Source organism: Pseudocercospora fijiensis (genome assembly GCF_000340215.1).
Source record: "Pseudocercospora fijiensis CIRAD86 unplaced genomic scaffold MYCFIscaffold_2, whole genome shotgun sequence".
NCBI classification, from domain to species: Eukaryota; Fungi; Ascomycota; class Dothideomycetes; order Mycosphaerellales; family Mycosphaerellaceae; genus Pseudocercospora; species Pseudocercospora fijiensis.
This window is the reverse complement of record NW_006921533.1, coordinates 3,215,349-3,234,315: the sequence shown is the minus strand read 5'-3', so window position 1 is coordinate 3,234,315 and position 18,967 is coordinate 3,215,349. Positions and strand designations below refer to the sequence as shown.

The 18,967-nt window shown below is 48.7% G+C and overlaps 6 protein-coding genes across 6 annotated transcripts; 1 reads left to right on the top strand and 5 right to left on the bottom strand.

The window, feature by feature from the left end:
• Positions 1-133: 133 nt before the first annotated feature.
• On the bottom strand, positions 134-634 carry MYCFIDRAFT_194158 (uncharacterized protein; the record flags this gene model as incomplete). Its single annotated transcript, XM_007925220.1, has 1 exon — positions 134-634. The coding sequence occupies one exon, from the start codon at positions 632-634 to the stop codon at positions 134-136; it is 501 nt and encodes a 166-aa protein (XP_007923411.1).
• A 1,373-nt stretch (positions 635-2,007) lies between these two features.
• MYCFIDRAFT_39565 (uncharacterized protein) lies at positions 2,008-3,621 on the bottom strand (the record flags this gene model as incomplete). The annotated part of the gene is made up of 1 exon (XM_007924210.1): positions 2,008-3,621. One exon carries the CDS (start codon positions 3,619-3,621, stop codon positions 2,008-2,010), a length of 1,614 nt encoding a protein of 537 aa, XP_007922401.1.
• An 847-nt stretch (positions 3,622-4,468) lies between these two features.
• On the bottom strand, positions 4,469-4,886 carry MYCFIDRAFT_132791 (uncharacterized protein; the record flags this gene model as incomplete). The annotated part of the gene is made up of 2 exons (XM_007925219.1): positions 4,469-4,664; positions 4,750-4,886. 2 exons carry the CDS (start codon positions 4,884-4,886, stop codon positions 4,469-4,471), a joined length of 333 nt encoding a protein of 110 aa, XP_007923410.1.
• Positions 4,887-6,444: 1,558 nt separating this feature from the next.
• Positions 6,445-7,451, bottom strand: MYCFIDRAFT_210375 (uncharacterized protein). The gene is made up of 2 exons (XM_007925218.1): positions 7,144-7,451; positions 6,445-7,091 (listed from the first exon to the last, which is right to left on the bottom strand). The coding sequence occupies exons 1-2, from the start codon at positions 7,429-7,431 to the stop codon at positions 7,029-7,031; spliced, it is 351 nt and encodes a 116-aa protein (XP_007923409.1). The 5' UTR covers positions 7,432-7,451; the 3' UTR covers positions 6,445-7,028.
• A 694-nt stretch (positions 7,452-8,145) lies between these two features.
• MYCFIDRAFT_194154 (uncharacterized protein) lies at positions 8,146-9,600 on the top strand (the record flags this gene model as incomplete). The annotated part of the gene is made up of 1 exon (XM_007925217.1): positions 8,146-9,600. The coding sequence occupies one exon, from the start codon at positions 8,146-8,148 to the stop codon at positions 9,598-9,600; it is 1,455 nt and encodes a 484-aa protein (XP_007923408.1).
• A 104-nt stretch (positions 9,601-9,704) lies between these two features.
• MYCFIDRAFT_39363 (uncharacterized protein) lies at positions 9,705-11,649 on the bottom strand (the record flags this gene model as incomplete). The annotated part of the gene is made up of 8 exons (XM_007924200.1): positions 9,705-10,049; positions 10,101-10,338; positions 10,386-10,462; positions 10,508-10,659; positions 10,707-10,946; positions 11,006-11,135; positions 11,232-11,390; positions 11,440-11,649. The coding sequence occupies 8 exons, from the start codon at positions 11,647-11,649 to the stop codon at positions 9,705-9,707; spliced, it is 1,551 nt and encodes a 516-aa protein (XP_007922391.1).
• Positions 11,650-18,967: the final 7,318 nt, after the last annotated feature.

Here is an 18,967-nt window from a genome sequence, read left to right as displayed (position 1 = left end):
CGAAATTGCCAAGCCAGCCATCCCAGTTGATGTCAAGGAAGCCCATGTCCACCCGACAAGCAACAACTGTGCACGCGATCCACGCCATGAACCCCACGTGAGAACTACTGACGACAACATAATAACATCCATCTCACGCGATCTCTGCTCCACCACATCGGCCACGGTTGGTCGAAGCGATTCTCACAAGAAGTGCCGAGAACAACGACCCCACCAGCACAAAGCCCACCACCGCCAGCAAAATGTCCAATCTTCTATAGTCCCGCTGATGGAAGACGGAGAAGCGTGGGAATTGCGTGATGCTGAATCTGGGCAGTGATGCGAGTCGATGAATGGAGAATCTATGCGCGTTCCGAGAAGCCGCCTCTGTGCCTGAAGCGTCCGATGGACCGCTTTCCATCGTGCCGTAATGCAGCCATGATGAATCCGGGATGGTGTTCCAGGACGTTGCGTGCGCGATAGCATCGCTTTGGTGAGGCGAGTAGTCTGGCATTCGGAATTGGACGCGGCCAGCACTGCTGTCTTGCGGGGAGCGAGCACCACTGCTCCTCCCATCCTGGCTCGTTTGGGACTTGAAGCATTCGTCGTGAGTCGCTTCGGACTCGTGCTGAGTGTCTGGAGAGTCGGCCATCATGTTTTATGCTACTGAACAGCGCAGACACAACGACAAAGGATACTATATGGCCATGGTGAACAAACCTGCTTCGGCTTGGTTACTATCAAGCACAAGTACAGCCTTGCCCTGCTGCAGCATTCCGCCGCCAAGCTTGGAATTCATACCGACTTTGCCTTGGAAGGCTCGTGGAACCACCAAGCCCGCATACAATACTTTCTTGTCTACATCGCCTGTCCTTTAACATCTACGACTTGCTCAAAATCCACCGCCCAAGCCACCCAAGACCCTCTCGTTTCCTTCACCATCCTCCTTCCTACATCCACCAGATCGCCAAGCATGATGGGTCGATTGAATTCCTCAAATTCATTGATCTCAAGCCGGGGATTGTTCCTCCAGTTCCCACGATTCCACACCCTGATTGAAACCCTGGTCGTCTTCGCCGTTCCGAACAAGAACTTCTTCCAAGACGCGACTTCGTCTCTCGAAGCGTGGTTCAGCGCCCGGGCGGAAACTCTCCAGAAAAGCGTCACTTCATACTCTCCCCCCTTCCCGTCAAAGAGCACTTGCACTTGAGGTTTCTTTTTGAAGTACGTCGGAAGTCGGCATGCAAATCCACGGATGTAAACTTCTAGGCTCTGCGAGTTCGGAATGTCTGGGACTTTCATCCGCTGTTTATTAGAAGATGCTTGTGCAAAAGATGGAATTTCTTGGCTGAAAAGTCTTTGGATAGAGATCGAAGTTGTGATTACGTCGGAGAATGCTTTGTTGACCAGTTTGCAATTTCGAAGGATATCGATGAGGTGTCGGCCTGTGTTTAGATGGAGGAGAATTAATTCGATGAGTTCGTAAGTTTTTAGGACTGTGTGCGTTGCGTTGCGCTGGAAGCTATCGTTTCCGCTGCCATCATCGTGTGTGCTGGCTATATCGCATCTTGATTCCGAAGACATATGAGGCAGGCGATTATAAAAAGAGTCACGTGGAAGTAGAGTCACTCGTAGCTTTGATGATGATTACCATGAACTCTCTCATCAATAAGCTCATGAACTTACCACCAACATCTAGTACCGGACATCCCTCAGGACAGCCCAATTCCGCTCGCCCGCAATCCAACGCTACCACGATTTCCCGCCCTCTATCATCACCTAGAGTAGTCGGTCCATTAGGGCGGCGCGGTTGAGAGATCGATATTCTATGAGGATGCTTGCTGGTCAGACTTTTGGTCGGATTCTTGGGATGATCGATGAGAATGATTTGAAGTAGCATTTTCTCCACCAGTCTGTAGATTTGGAAGACTTTATTAGCGGCCGAGTAATTATTGGGCAAGAACGAAGGCAGATGGAGCTTGTTGTGCCAAGCTTTTGTAGCGACCATCATTTGACTTTCTTATTCTACTACGGATCAGCATCAGCCAAGCCCTGCTTATATCTTTCCTTCGCCCTTTGCTGGCTTTCTCGAAAGTCCACATGTGGAGCCGGGTATCCAAGCTTCTCGAACTCCTCCTTACTCAGTCGATTATATGGGTCGAACACCTCTTTCCCCTTCAAATCCTTCAGCTCAGGGACCCATTTCCTGATATAGTCACCTTCTTTGTCGCATTTCTCGGCTTGGATGACGGGGTTGAAGATGGTGTAGCTTGGCTCCCAACCTTGGGTGTTATTGCTCAGATCCCAATCGATTAGGTGCTCGGCGAAGTAGCGTTCGCCTTTTCGGTAATCGATTAGCATGTTCGCTCGAAGGTAGGACGCTGTATTCATGCGAAGGCGATTGTGCATGTATGCTTCGGTATTGAGTTGTCGCATGCCTGCATCGATGAATGGCATTCCCGTCTTTCCCTCGCACCACTTTTGCCAACCTTCTCCGTCATCTTCCCATTGCACGAAGTCGAATTTTAGATTGTTTGGGAGGTTCATGTTTGTATGTGGCTTAATCACGGTCATCTGGCGATAGAATTCACGGAAGACGAGTTCGCGAACCCAGGAGTCAATGCCTCCATCTCCCTCGTCGAAGTGTGCGCCATCATTGGCTTTCTTCACTTCGTCCAGAATCTCACGTATCGAAATAATGCCCGCCGAGATGTACGCGGAAAGCCTACTTGAAGGATCGCCAGCTGGTTCCGATCGATGTGCTGCGTAGCTTTTGACCTTCTTTTGCAAGAATTTTCTGAGCCTCTCCATGCCTGCTTCGTGGCCCGCAGGCCAGAGCTTTCGGATCCGTTGCTGTTCTTGTTTACTCGCGAACTGCTTGTTCTCGGGCAATTCTGGCACTTTCATGTCTGCAATCTCCTTCCACTCTGCGATAGTTTTCTTGTCGTTCGCTTCCGGCTCGCCCACGAGGTCGAGAAGAGAAGGATCCGACTTGGTCTCTGACAGCCATGCTTTGTGGTATGGCGTAAAGACTTTCATCGGTCCTCCGCCACTGCCAGTCAGCTCGCCAGGCACCATAATGGTTTGGTCGTGAAATAGCTCGAAGCCAACGCTTTGGTGTTGAAGATGTTTGGCGACTTTGATGTCTCTGCGCAGCTCGTCCACTTCGTATTCGAAGTTGGCATAAACGTGGCTAATGCCATGTTCCGTTACAAAGTCCTCGATGAGGTCTGTCTTCTGTCCTCTCTCTTCAGCTGTCACTATTCCCAAAGGAATGTTCTTCCGCGTGAGATCATCCTTCAGCAGCTGCAAGCTTTGTAGAATCAGATCTGATCTGGCAGGAGACGTGCCATGACATTCGAGGTCGCCAGGGGAGTGTAGGTACAGGGCCACGAGACTACCCGTGCCCTCGTTAGCCTTCTTCGAGGCAGCATGCAACGCCTTGTTGTCCTGCATGCGCAAGTCTTTGCTGCGGAACCAGTGAAGGACATTGTTCGGCTTGCTTTTGGATGAAGTGGATTCGAGGAGTTCTACGAGCTTCTCGTAAGGCGGATCAGTGTCGATTTCTTTGGCTCGTTTCGTTGTTGGATGCTTGAGGTACTCGTCGCCGGAAGCCGAGCGAGCGTGCTTCTTGGGAGGCATTGGAGATGAGTAGCAGGAGAAGGCGCGTGTCGTGACAATCGAGTTCCTTGCCTGTGCCGCAGATCGTACAGTGAACGCGATTCCGTGCTCACGGGAGAGTCGTTCGAAGCGACAAAGAGCGAACATGAAGAAAGAAACAAAGCAGGTCCTCACCTCGCGTGCCTACATCGAGCCTGACGCGCTGCCACGCCTACGTGACGCCCGCCTTCATCATCATCGGATTCTGCTTCCCCGCCAATGTCCAGCAAGAGGTTCAATTAGTGTTACCTCGAGATTGCCGATGGAGCTTAAGATCGGATGGACTCGAGAGATCTGTGGTGGAGACTTGAGGCTGGAATCGTCATTGATCCGTGCATGGCTCACGCTAGGTGAAGTGGAGATCCATCTGACAGCCGATGTCCTTGCTTCATTCACGGCCATGTCACAAGAATATTTATTACTCCGCCGCTTCTTTTGCTGATTGTCTGCCTCGCAGCTATCACATGCTCTTTCAATTTGCCCAGCCTTGCAAAATGCTCACTCAGCTCGACCTTGCCGTGATGAGAACATGGTCCACGAGGTAGGACGCTCTCCGTCGCCGGAACAATGTATAACGCGGTTGAAAGGTGCAAGAGATTGGGACAGTAGTACCGTAGTGTGACGGAGCGGTTGAGGCAGAGGGGGACGGGCTTGCCAAGAGCAACGAAGCATGGATACCCTAGACTTCACCGGCGCCGGAACTCTTGACCAGAGCCATTGCTCCTCAATTGTGTTGCTATGTACATCTACAACGGACTAACACCATTCCGCAAGGCCATCACAGTCTCTTCCATGTGGAGGGCGTTCCCACGCTCCCAAGTTTGCAAGCTCACAACTCGGGAAGACCAGAAGTCTTCACTACATCTCCGGCCAAGAGTATGGGCTCCTTGTTGCTGAAGTTAGGCACGTCGCCAAAGACCTGCTGCGTCGACTCATGCGCCATTGCCTTTTCGGCATGTTCCCTGCTCTGCCACACGAGTGTACAGGCGACTGAGTAGAGCGGCTTGGTGCCAGAAGGGTGGCCGCTGCAAGAAAGATATATCAGCTTGATGACAACGCAGGAGTGTATGGTAGGACAAGAAGCATTGCACGTGTACACACCTCTCAAACTTGGAGATACTCCAGCCGATGAGGCCCAGCTCTTTCCAGTGCTTGTCAACCAGAGCCATGTGGGTTTCGGTATAATATTTCAAGTCGAAAGTCGCATCATCCTCGTTGGGATACATGACAGTGGTGACGACAGGCATGGCTGGAGAGGTTCGATGAGGTAAATACTTCAAGTTTTTTCTTGTCGGTGGATCTGCTTCACTGATTGAGACACAGTCGACGCATTTATATGTATTCTCCAGCTCAATTGAGCTTTGACATGTCCAATGGGGTGCTTGCTTCGGAAAGCCCGGCTCTTGGCCCACATGCGAGTCGGGCTCGGATATGAGAGCTGTTTACAAGGGATGTGGGAGAGAAGGTAGGAGACGAAGCACTTCCGACATCCGAAATAATGATTGATGATAAGTACTGCTTACGTTCAAGGTCTCACCGCACAGAAGCATGCTCCGTGGTTCCCCGAAGTCTATTCGAGAGCTTCGCCCTGTTTCATACCCACGTCGAGGCGTGAGAGAATGGCCATTGGCAGCCTTGATATGACCGCGTAATAGGTTCTATGGACGAATTGAGACTTTTTAGAAGTCAACCTTTAACGTAATGACCACGGAAGCAGTATGAGGTCCTCTGACTCCTCTCAGCAGATTGGTGCTTCCGATACAATGCGTAATCAAGGACTTCACGGGTAGGCATTGATCGTCCATCCAAGCTTGCAGGCAGCTTCGTACGTGAAGTGCCTGATAGCAAAATTCCTCACAGCACTTGTAGCAAAGTGTGTCCCTGGCGACTGAGATTGGCTCACTGCTCAATCCACCACATCCATCTCGTCCTGGCGCTCTTTGTTGTAGTACTTCCAGCGGCGAGTCACCAAGAACTCTCGTCCCACCCTTTCTCTCCTTCTGGACATGCCTCTGCACCTCATAGTCTCAGCCAGCGCAGCGTCCCTCATCTCGATAGGATAGTTTTGAGTTCCAGATTCCAGGTACTGAGAGTCAGCACACCATACAAGCCAATCAAGGACCAAAGTTCGTAACTTCGACTCCGGAGCCGTCTGGTTCCAGACATAATGGCAAAGTTCTGGTGTTGGCGTGTCGTCGCGGGAGGACAGATCAATCAGCACATCAGCTACAAGATCGCAGAAGTCGAAATCGCCAAGATAGGTGCCCATTAGATACAGCTCCACGTACCATAAATGGACATCCGCAGCAGTTGCTTGGCCTGGCGGACCCAGTAAGTTGCCACTGTAGCACGACTCGAGCCAGGCTTCAACGTGCGGACGACGAAATTGACTGAGGTCAATGGGTCTACTGCCGGCCTTGCCCCAACGTCCAGAGAGCATGCTGTTGAAGAAGGTGGAAAATTTGCGCACGGCATGTTGATGGACGGTGATTGTGGCTGCGTCGACACCGGTGCCGACATTGACTGTGCATATGCACGCGAAGTCCGGTCTTGCTACTTGTTCAAGTCCAGTTTTAATCACATGCCGTTTGTCGCTATTATGATCTATTCTGCCCTGCCTATCCGAGGGTCTCGTGTTCGATTTGCTTCTGGATGAATGTTGCTCCTCAGTCGGGGCCTTTCGCTTGGTCCCTTTTGGCGGGTCTTGGATTCCAAACTGGCCAAGAAGGGGCATCTTGGTCACCTCACTCCATCTGCCGAAGATGCTCATGTTGAGGGTCAGTTCAAAGGGAAGGTCTGGTGCTTCCCTCAATGCCCGGAGAGAGCGAGCAATTCTTATAACACAACGACGTTATCACTAATATTTGCCTTGAGACAGTGTTTCAGATTTCTGTTCGATCACTCGAACTTTTGAAGGACCTAGGTGTTCTAGACATGTCCTGAAAGGAGCCGTGTTGTGAGACCAGCGGTGAAAATGACTGACCGCCATGTATGTGGTCTTCGCAGATGGAGAGTGCAGAGAAAGGGCAGGAATGGGAGAGGATGCAATAAATCTTGGAGGCGCTTGTGTGGGGATGCCTACACCTCGTGCCTTCCCTCCCTAGATTTGAGTTCCGCGACGCACTGCTGAACGCGGCTGCCTCGTTGTGTAAAGTCGCTCGTTGCGACATTCGACCGGTCCCTGGTCCTCGCTGTTGCAGATATAGATGCGCATCTTCTCCCACAACCTCACCTGGTCTGCGAGCCTCTCCGCACGCCCTTCTCCACCGCTTCAAGCAATAAGACCATCATTTCTGTGCCAGCGTATCAGAGCCTGCCCTGCGGCGTCGATTCTGTTCCCGACTCCTCCCAATGCTTGTACTGCCCAATATAATCCACCACGCCCTACCTTACCAACTCGCCTTCTTAACGCCAGGAATTCGGCCAGCAAGCGCATTCATGCGGAATTGATACTGTATGGATTTCAGCGTCTCGCTCCGTGCAGATCCAGTTGCTCCAACATACCCTTGCCATTCTGAAGTCCTGGAAGATCCCTCTTCCCTTGCCGCCCATCACACATCGGTTCTTGATCTGCGTGCTTCGGGTATAGCAATGCATCTGACTTAGTTGGAGTTGCGCCTGCGCCCGCGTCCGTTGGGGCAACGATGTGTTTCGAATGAGATATCGCAGTGCTTGTCGCTCGGGCTCGGTCTGTTCGAAGACTTTGCGCTTGGTGTGGTCACGCAGATTCTTGTTGTTGATGAAGCATGATATGTCGAGCTTCTTCGATCGAAAGAGCGCGAATTTGGTCATGGCTGCGATGGACGGGCGACGCTGAGAGGGTGGTCGGCTCCTCGAATGTCAAGACTCACGACACGGCGTGCCAATGGAATGCCAGCCATGCCATGCCATGGATGCGGCGGATCGTGCCGCCATCCGATCTCCGAGAGTGAAGAGGACGCCACGACGTCACCGGGCGTTCAACATCCTGCGGTGCTGATTTTTAGCATGCCATGCTGTCGTGGTGCAATCTCGAAGTTGCTGCCCGTTCGCAGAAAATCGACTCTCCGTCAAAAACTCAAAATGGGCGACTTCTCAGGCACCTTCTCGCCTTCCTCCAGCTCGTCAGTCTTCGCGTCTCCTGATATCGCAACGCTGGTCGCCAACTTCCCTCCGCTAAGCATCAGTGCCTCCGGACGTCCTGTGGTGGTCAGAAGCTTCACCGGCACTAACTTGAAAAGCTCGAATGAGGTTATTGCTCGATTCAAGCAGTTGGTGGAAACTTCCGATAAGAGAATCCGGAAAGGAGATCTCGCATCCGCCCTCGGAATAGAGAGGAACAGCGAGAACATCGTATTGGAGCAGCTTCATCCCCAATTATACTATTCTCGCGATGGACGAAGCATAATACCGCATCCACTCGTGGAGAGTATCGCGGGCCAGCTCAAATCATTCGGATCGCAGACATGCGTGGACTTGCATACATTTGGAATCTCTCAAGACATCGGTATCGAGAGCCTCAATCGCATGATTGAAGTCTATACAGGAAAAGACTGGCCTCGTGTAATAATCGATGTAGACGCGACATCCTTTCTCTGCAGTTACGAGTTTGCGGAAAATGTCAAGATACACATCATCAATGCCATTGCGGACGTTGGAAGTGACATTTGCGACCTGAGCGAAGTCGTTGGTAGTGATGTGCCTGGACCTATCATCGCAGCCTTGGCCACCGAAGCCACTTCAGGCAAAGCCGGAGAGGTTCGACTGGCAGGAGACCATGTCGTCTACATTCCCGACGCACTCTCTGGAAAGGCTGACATGCACATGAATCAGCTGTGCGGGAAGAGAATTGCTGGTCTGGTATCGGAACTTCATGCTAATGGATACTGCATGATTCACGAAGCTGCAGAGGGGAGTCACGGCGGCCCACGAGGTGATACACGTGTCGAGAATACGGTCATTGAGCAGTACGGAACCACAAGCAGCGGCCAGATTCACATCATAGATCTTACCACCGAAGTCTCAAAACCGGGCAAAATCTCGAATCGCTCAGCTCCAGCTCATAGCACGAAGCTCTTGGTTGAAGATGGAGTACTGACGGCAGAGATGGCCGCTCTTGGCGCTGCAATTGAAAATCGTACCGAAGCGCTGTGGCGCAGGGAACCGGCTTCCGCTACACCTTCAAATGCTATCAAGATGCTCCAACCATCAGACTATCCGGTTGCGCACAAAGGAGAGCTCGCTAAATCGCTGGTCCGCAGCCAGCTTCATGCCGAAGTTCTGGAAAGTGTGTCGGCCGACAGGCTGTCTGAGCTCGAGGGCGACCGATCAGAAAGGTTTGTAGAATTGATAGAAGCAAAGCTCTGGGGGCCATTGCACTTGTACTCAGCAGGCGTGCTTGCAAGCAAAGACCCGACACTCCAACAAAACCTTGAGACGTTCGTCGTCGACTACCTCAAGCGCGAGGTAGTACCTAACACATTTGACGATGCTAAGCATCAAGGCCTGCTGAACGATCGCACCAAGAAAAGAGAATGCGATAAGCTACAGCAGGATGTAGAAAAGGCTCGCAACTTCGAGGAGCTACAGAAAGCAGTTGCAAAATTCGGCAGAAAACTCCACATCTCGACTCCAGGCGAGGATCTGGTGATCAAGACCAAGCATAAGGCAATCACGCAAGCCGTGAGATCGATGCAACGAATGAATAGAGGTTCGGACATATTGCAAAACCTTATATGGGTTCTGCTCGCAACAAGTGGACCGGGCCTGTTCGTGAGTTCTGGTAAGGACACCAGTCGTATGATTCGGCAGTACGATACAATAGGCGACACTGAAGTCACAGGCATGCTGAACATCTGGAGAGATAAACTCAAGGGTGGAATAGAAGACGAGGAAGATATTCGACAGATGAAGGAACTCGCCTCTGCAGCGCTGGAGGAATGGGAAGAGGGCGAAAGGGTGAAGCCATACTCCGGCACGTGAACCAAGCAAAGCCTCTACATTCCTCCCTCCGAGCGAGCCCTTGCAACCTTGGAAAGCCTCGTCATTCACAACAAATGATCACTTCGCAACATGCGGCCGGGAGATCACACGGCACCCGCACGGACAGACTTCTGCCGTTTCTGGAGGTCAGTGTCAACGACATCCTCAAGAATGGTCAGTCCATCCTTCTGAGCTTTGATCCGTGCCAACTTCAACCTTCGAGTTTCTTTCTCGGTCCGTCTAGTCACCCACCATGTCGCCAAAGTCGTCAGAATGCAGACACCCACAATACCCATCACTGCTGCAAATGCTACTGTATACTTCGGCGCATATTTCACCCGGAATATCTGAGGTCCGATGGCACCGCCAATCTGGCCGTAACTGTTGACGAACCCTATGGAAAATGCTGATCCAGTCGCTCGTGCGGTAGTCTGTACTCGCCATGGCCACTACCAGGTCGTCAGCATTTTTTCAACTATGACGTGGAACCAGACGCATACCATCAACGGAAACCAGGCTGCAGAGCACGCGTTCGCTATCATGGTCGCTGCATATACTGCGCCATTGCTTGGGTAACGGTACAAAACCCCGTAGCAAGCAAGTATCACACTGAGAAATGTGAGGGGATAGAGTGGTCGAGGTAGCCTTGCAGAGTCTGCAAGGTAGCCTGAGACCGCGATCAAGAGAATCGTCAAGATCGAGATCGGCAAGTTGAGAAGCTGTGCCTGAGCGATAGAGCTAACAACCATTAGTTCCATCATTTTCACTTTTACAAAGATACTCACGTGAAGCCCAGGTCGGCTATGACTGTGCTTTGATAAAATCGAGTACCATTTGTGCCCACTGTCTGCGTGGCCCAGATCTACATTTGTCAGTCAGACATCTTTGGGCTGTGCTTCTCACTAACCAGTGTGAACATCCAGAGCCTGATATCCTTTAGCGATGCCTTGATCTCGCTCCAACGAAAATTTAGCTCGTCCGCAAATGGAGCATTCGAGGGCAGTCTTGCTTTTACGAACGCTTTTTCCTTATCAGACAGCCATTTCGCAGTGTCCGGGACTGTCACTGATTAGCATCAGTGAAGGCAGATAATTGAGAGCACTCACAGTCAGGTAGATAGAACCAGATCGCGAATGCGATTAAGATTGTGATGAGACCTTCGAACAAGAACAATAGCTGCCACCCTGAGAGCCCGGCGCCACCAGAAGCGATGTCAAAGGCATACGCAAACACTCCGCCAAAGACACCGGACAAGTTTCCTAGGATATAAAAATACAGCAGTCGAACGCTCATCTCATCCGGTCGGTACCAGTAGGTCATCTGCAAAATGACTCCTGGAAACATCCCTACAGTACGAAGTCAGCATAGCTCGAAAACTCACCAAGACAAGCGAGCCGCGACATACCTGCCTCGGCGAGACCAAGCATAAATCGAGCAGCATAGATGCCGGACTTGTTAGTACAGGCAACGTGACAACACAGCACGACACCCCATGTCAGCATGATCCGGCTTTGCCAGACCGAAGGTCGCATCCGCTTGAGGAACAAGTTGGAAGGTGCTTCGAAGACGATGTATGGAATCTTGAGTAGGGTAAGTGATGAAATAAGACTGCAATAATCTGCCCGACTCACGTAGTAAAGCACTGTCAACAACGTGTACGCGTCGGAGGACATACCCAACTGATTCATGATGTTCTGATCAGTACCCTTGTTCATGATTCGAGCATTGCTAATGTTGTCAGAGTCGAGATTTTTCAGGAGGAACATGAGCGAGCACAGCGGCATCATATGCTGTTCGAAGTCAGAATCGGAAGCGCTTCCCAACTTGCATTTCGCTCACCCAATCGATTCTGCGAAGCAGCTTTTTCTCTTCTTCTACACTGAGCAGGATTCTCGCTCTCATACGCTCTGCATCGAAGCCTTGGATCTCGCTCTCTTCATACTCGCTACCTGCTGCATCATCGCCACGGCGAGCATAATGTAACGTCTTTCCATCGTTTGCTGAAGCGTGTACTTCCGGGACGGAGGTTACTCTGGCACTGGCTGTCATGGTGTCGTACTGCCAAGGTCCTTCCGTCGACAGACAAAAGGCTGAATGAACTGGATGGAGCATGAGGAATAGAAGTACTACCCATACGACAGAGACATCTCGTTGATGCCGAATTGACGCCGGGATGTGATAACGCAAGGATTCCTCCCAAAGGTACCATTGTGGATGAGATCCGCATTATTGAAATCTTGTTCATCGATACTGATGTGCGTAGTAGTTACGCTTTATGTTCGAAGTGGTGCCGCGAACCGAATAACGCCATCCCTACTTCACATCACGCGAAAAGCTGTGCCAAGACTTCTTTCTGTGCGGTATCCACTTCTGCCGCGAGGCTGCAACGTGAAGCCGAAACTTCAGTCCCGTGCCTCGGATAGAGCTCGTTACGAAGTGAGTTGACCCACAAAGCAATTGCATACCTCACCTCGCTGTATCTCTTGGATGATGAATCTGCTTGGCTCGACAATTTGCTATTCGGGACAATTGCCGCCAGCGTTATACGGAGCTGGACCAGGCATCATGATGCTGAGTGAGAATGCAGCTTTCTCCCCGAGACTCGATCCTCGAGTGAAGTGTGAGATCTCGACGCAGTCCGTCCTAGCTCACCTCAACTGCGCTCTGATCGCACAAGTCCACATAGCAGAAACACGAAACGAAACGAACAGCGTGGAAAAGCGGAGAAGTCAGAAGCGTCTGAAAGTTGAGAGAAATGACGGGCATTTGTGAACGCAATAACCCAGTATCATATTATCCAGACGTCTTCACTGGATTATATATATGTCGAGCCCAGCCAGTACCGTCGTATCTCGTGATATCGTAATTCGTAAACTCCAAAAAAAAATGCGCCGCATGGTTGTGAAATGTGGTGGGAATTCCCTGACCGTCATGTGATTCCCTCGTACTGACCCTCAACTCATTCTGTCTGGCTCTGAGGATAGTCCGTAAAAAAAGGCGACGATGCAGGGGTGTGTTCAGAAATGAAAGGAGGCTAGACGACTTCCTCCGCAAGCTGCGCGAACTGAAGACGCTGCACAAACTGTTCCGGAGTTTCTCCTTCTTGTGAGAATCTATCCAGTCCATCCATTGCGCTCAGATGGACGATTTGGGACGGGCCAGAAAGAAGATCAGGCTTCAAGACATGGCGAGTAAATCGACCTTGATAGTCCTGTTATCACAGATGTCAGCGTTGATTTAGCAGCAAGATGCGGCGTCTGAAGGACTTACTGGTGGAGCAGAGACGGTGTAGAGGGCTTTGGAGATGTCCATCGTGACACCAAACGCGTTGAGACCGGGCATACCCACGATCATATTGAAGCCCCCCAAACCCGGTCGGACGTAGAAGGAGAGAGTCTTGGGGACGCCGCCGAGAGAGATTTGCAGGTCAAGTCGCTGTGTGACCTCGAATGACTGGTTATCGGCAGCTCCGAAGACCTGATAATCGCCTTGAATCTGTAGTGCTGGTGCGTAGCTAAGCAAGACGTCGACCAGAGCTTGTGTGATGAGATTCGCTTCTCCGCCAGTGTCGAGCAGAGTCTGGGTGACTGCAAGATACTTGAAGCCTCCAGTAACCAGCGGAAACTTGGCGATGGCGGTCGTCTTGAAGCTCGAAGAGATCGTCTGGGGCGGCACGATGGTAGCCATCGGACCTTTTCGTGTTCGGGTGTCGGTGTGCAGGTATGGAACAAATCAAAACCATGCATCGTTTGAAATGAAAGAACCATCATCGGCACGGACGCATTGGCGGGTCCGAACGCACATGCGATTCTCATGCCTATTGATGAACGATACAGTTGCGGTATTGTGAGCTTGTGATTATTCTTGCTGGTGCTTGCTTGTGATCGTAAGAAGGTTCCGCAGAAAAGTGGGTCCAGAGCAAACGAAGTCGTCGATGCGTGTAGTTATAAGAGTGCGAGGATTCGGAGTGCTAAAAGCAAGTGAGGTGAGGCGGAACATCTGCACCATCGTGACGGATCGAGCAGAAAGGCGGATTCGGACTCGTTTCACTCACCAAGCAAGGATGTAAGATGATCGTGAGAGATCTGCCCACACAGCCTTCCCTGATCACCTACAGGTTCGTCCGGTGCCGCAGAATCTGTCTTTCCATCTCTTCCTGCTATAACACTAAACAAGACAGTTCCAGACACAACCTCATCTCCGTCTGCGAACAACGGCCGATAAGGTCGGCCGAAATCAGGCTGTGATTTCTGAGAGAGATTTGCCTATACAACCTTCCCTCATCACCTATAGGTTCGCCTAGTGCCGCAGAATCTGTCTTTTCATCTCTTCCCGCTACAACACTAAACAAGACAGTTCCAGACACAACCTCATCTCCGTCTGCGAGCTACGGCCGACAAGCATCGTCAATCTTCTCTTCCCCCTATAACACTAAACAAGACAGTTCCAGACACAACCCCATCTCCGTCTGCGAACCACGGCCGATAAGCATCGTCAATCTTCTCTTCCCCCTATAACACCAAACAAGACAGTTCCAGACACAACCACATCTCCGTCTGCGAGCTACGGCCGATGAGCATCGTCAATCTTCTCTTCCCCCTATAACACCAAACAAGACAGTTCCAGACACAACCCCATCTCCGTCTGCGAACCACGGCCGATAAGCATCGTCAATCTTCTCTTCCCCCTATAACACCAAACAAGACAGTTCCAGACACAACCACATCTCCGTCTGCGAGCCACGGCCGATGAGCATGGTCAATCGTCAAGAAGAATGAGATGGCCTTGATCTTCACGTGGCTAACGCCTTCGCCTTCTCGTTTCCACCCGCATCCGTTTCGGGGAAGAATCGGCCTGGATGGCGAGGCTTGCCAGTGTTTCGCCCTTTGGTTGGCTTGATGGAAGGTTCAAGAAGATGAGCGGGCCGGAACAGTTGAGGCCATCATTCGAAAGCAATGAGTGGTGTTTCGCAGATGACAGGTCATTGGCGTGTCGTACCTCTACTCGGAGATATTCTATCGGTCGTGTCTGCGCCTGGTGCCGCGATTCTTCCACCGTCGGCCTCTTTTGCTCCATGTGCTGACTGAGCCATCGATAACTGTCGTAGGCCAGCTTCAGACACGTCTCGTATAGCACGATGCAAAGAAACAAATTACGTCGATACTGCCTGCCTTGCTCGTTCCCGTTCCCCGGAAGGAGAGTCTGAGAGCAGCGCATGGCACTTGCACTTGATGTATCCAGGCTGGGTCCTGCAGCCTCAGGCCACGATCACGTGCCCGAGCGTTCTTGGCATAGCCGATCTCTCTCTTCCGTAGAACCCTTCGTAGACATCTAATCTACTAGTGTTCTTACATTCAGTAGTTATAAGCCCCTAGGGCTTCTAAATACCTCCGATTATTATTTAATAATATACTTAAGGTAATATACAGCCCTTGTAATTAATACCGCTAATATAGTCGCTATTAAAATCGACTCGCTATATATACCGTTTACTCCTTCCGCTCTAGACCTACTTACGATAGCGGTCTTATGTCTACGATAGATAGCGCCTCTTCCTCGTAGGTTTTAGGAGAATTTCTAGTAGAAGAGAAGAAACTAGTTATTAATATAGTATTATATTACGATCTTAGCGACTTATATATAAAATTTGAAGTTACGTAACGGGGCTAGCTAATGCTACCCCGGGGGTGTTATTAGACCTAAGCTACAAGTAACCCGAAGTTACGTAACTCGATACCTAAGGTATCCGCCGAGCGGATAAAAGCCTCTTCCGCGAGAGAGCCTCTCTCTCTTCCTTCTCTAACTCGTTATTAATTTAGATAGCTATCTAATTAATATCTTAATAGAATAACGAGTTCCTTTATTACCTGCGATAACGTCGTAGGTACTATCGTTTATATCTATACGAAGAATTATATCGCCGGCGATCGCTATCGCCCTTTTATACTTCTCGTTATATAATAGCGCTAACAAACCTTATATTATATTAGGACCTATACACTAATCTATATTAAGTATAGTAAGCTACTTAACCGTAGTAATACCGCCGATCCGTTATAGATCCTTTATAACCGCCTACTAATCGTAGTAGCGGCTCGGAATATATAAATACGCCTAACTAAGCAGGAATAGCTAGTGCCTAGTTAAACGGTATACTAGAGCAATAACCTCCGTAGGGTCTACGACCTAGCCTTATAGACATCGATAGTGTACTATATTAGCCTTTACCCGGCAATCTCTAGGACTTCTAGTAGCTCTTTAGTAGAGTAAATAAGTAGGAAGCCGCTAAATATGTCTTTTAACATATAACCGCGTTATACTAGTTAGTAGCTACTCTCTGTTAACAATACTAGTAAGAAGTAGAAACACTAGAGCGAGTATAATAAGCCTATTATAAGACTAATACCTACCTTAATAGCGAGCTAGTATAGGCTCGTACGGAAGTAGAATACTAACGCTAAGCCGCCGAGGTAGTACGTAATATACTAAATATCGCGTACTAGCAACGTAATAACCTTGCTTAGTAAGCCGTATGTCTATAATAATAATAGTCTTCCGTAGAAGATATCGCCCGCCGAGCTAGCGAATAAGCTACTCGTACCTATCGTAACGCTAAAGCGTCCTTATTACGTAACCCGGTCGGCGGCTAAGGACCTATACTAAATAATAGCCGACCCTTATTCCGTCGCCCGTCTAACGTATATCTAGCACCCGAAGACATTATACTAGGCGGTAGTAGCTTTCGTCGACCTCTTAGCGCTTTTAACTATCTTAGTCGTTTACGCTTCGGCCGTCTAAATACTAACCCTAAGGGTTAGGATAATCCCGTTAATATTAATAATAACTTTAGTTACGACCTAGTACTACGATCTCGCGACCGACTAGACTCTCTCCGCTGCCCTAGGTTTAACTATAGCTTTAACGACAATAATAACTATACTAGATATAATAAGAGCGAGAAGTATCTAGACCTAGAGAAATACGATAGAGACCGTAAGAAGCTAAAGCCCTTCCTTACTAAGCTTACGATTAAGTTAACAATTAATAATAACCGCTTTCTAATACTATAAAACCGGTTAATATATGTGTATAGTCGTACTACCGGTAAAGCCCGCTCGATAGTCTAGCTATACGTCCGTTACGATAAATAGGGCGTAATCGTAGATTTCGACGACCTCGATAACTTCCGTAACCTATTAGTTAACGCCTTCGGCGACCCTAACGAGGTCGCTACTACTAGTTATAAGCTAGACAACTTAAAGTAGAAGAATAAGGAGTTTGCTTACTACCTTATAGAGTTTAATCGACTTAACGCCTTACTCGGTTATAAAGGCCGAGCCTAAGTTAACGCTCTTAAGCGTAGCTTATCTTCCGAATTAAAGATAGCGCTTAGCAATATATATAATAAGCCTACTAACTTCTTAGTATTATATCGCCGTCTAACTATTATCGATAATCGGCTCCGCTAATATCGCGTAGAAAGCAGCCGCGATAATACTAAGCTAGGATCTAGTAATACTACTAACTAAGGCTCGAATACTAACCGTAGCAACAATAACGCTAGCGGCTCTAATAATAGGTACGCTCCTTAAGGATACGTCGCTCTACGTAATAACTAAGGACAATTTACCTCGGCGAACAATAGTAACAATACTAGCACTACTACGACTACGACTACGACTATCCGCGACCCGGACGCTATAGACCTCTCTACTACTTAAGGTTAGGGTTAGGGTTAGGATTAGAGTTAGGGTTAGGGTAATCGTCGTCGCGTAACGCTTAAAAAGAGAGATCGCTACCGCCGCGAAGGTTTATATCGCTTCTATAGTAGCAATTACGTCTGCTCCGATACTACTTGTCTAGAGCTTATCCGCCGCGCTTAAGGCCGTAGTAATCGTCTAAATACTAACGTCTCCGCCTTCGGTACCGCCGCCGCTCCGGCCGATCTACCTCCTACCGATAATAAAGACGCTTATAGTAGCGATAAGGAGGGAAAAGCATAGCTCTTAGACAAAGTCGCGTTTAAGAGCCTATACCGATAGAGTTACTTATATCGTTATTACCGAAGAACCTAGGCTACTATTATAGAAGGAAATATCGATAGTAGAAAGATTTATAGATTAGTTTATTAGCATTATTAGGAAGTATTATACCCGAGGGCGACGATTAATATCTCGTCTTATATTATACTTTAACGGCTTATAATAAACCTTAGTCTAGCTTACTAGATATAGGGTAGGATATCGAACACTAATTATTAGTAATAGTTAATTACGGCTATACTAGTTTATCTTTTATTAACTTATATTACGCGTACTAATACTAGCTCCCTATCTATAACCTAAAGGAGCCTCGTAGATTAACTGCTTTCGACGGCAGTTTCGTAGTAGACGTTACTTAGTACGCTAGAGCGACTATTAATATTAATAGCTATATCGAATATAGGGCCTTCTACCTTACTATATTAGGATATTATCCTATTATTCTCGGCCGCCTATAGCTTAATAAACACAACCCTCGTATCGACTAGAAGCTTAACTAAGTACAGTTCGACTCCGATTACTATAAGGAATATTATAACGACTTATATACTATCGTCCGCGCCTACGGCTTATCCGACTGCGAAGATAACGATACGCTAGCTTACGCCGAGCCCGTAGCTACGTAGCACTATTAATAGTAACTAGCTTATAACCTATCGGATAATACTAATACGGTAAAACTTATCGACTTAATATAAAAGTACTACGCGTAACGCGATTGTCCTACGCGCCGATTAGTATTAACTTAGTTCTTATCTCTGCCCTTACCTCCGCTAATTCCGTTACCTCGACTAGTACGGAAACGCTTATTACTACCGCTTATCTATATTGCCGGTATAACTATAGCTCTAGTAAGCGTATAGGTCTTCGACTAGCAAATAAAGAAGAAGGATTTATTCGTATTCGCTATATTATTGCGAGATATAGAAAAAGAGATAGCTAAGAAGAAGTATATTAACCCCGCCGATAAAGTCCCTTAGTACTATTACGGTAGGCTAATATTGTTCTCGTAGAAAGATACGAAGAAGTTACTACCGTACCGACTTAGATAGAATTACTATATCGATATTATTAAAAGTAAGGAAACGACGTATAGCCCGCTCTATAGTATATCGTACGAGGAATTAGAAGTCCTATATAACTATTTAAAGGACAACCTCGATAAGGGCTTTATTTAAGTATTAACCTTATAGTACTCTTCGCTAGTACTATTCGTTAAGAAATCCGGTAGAGGTTTATAGTTCTATATAGACTATCGTAAGCTAAACGAGATTATAGTAAAGAATAGATACCCTATCCCTCTTATTTAAGAGACACTCGATCGA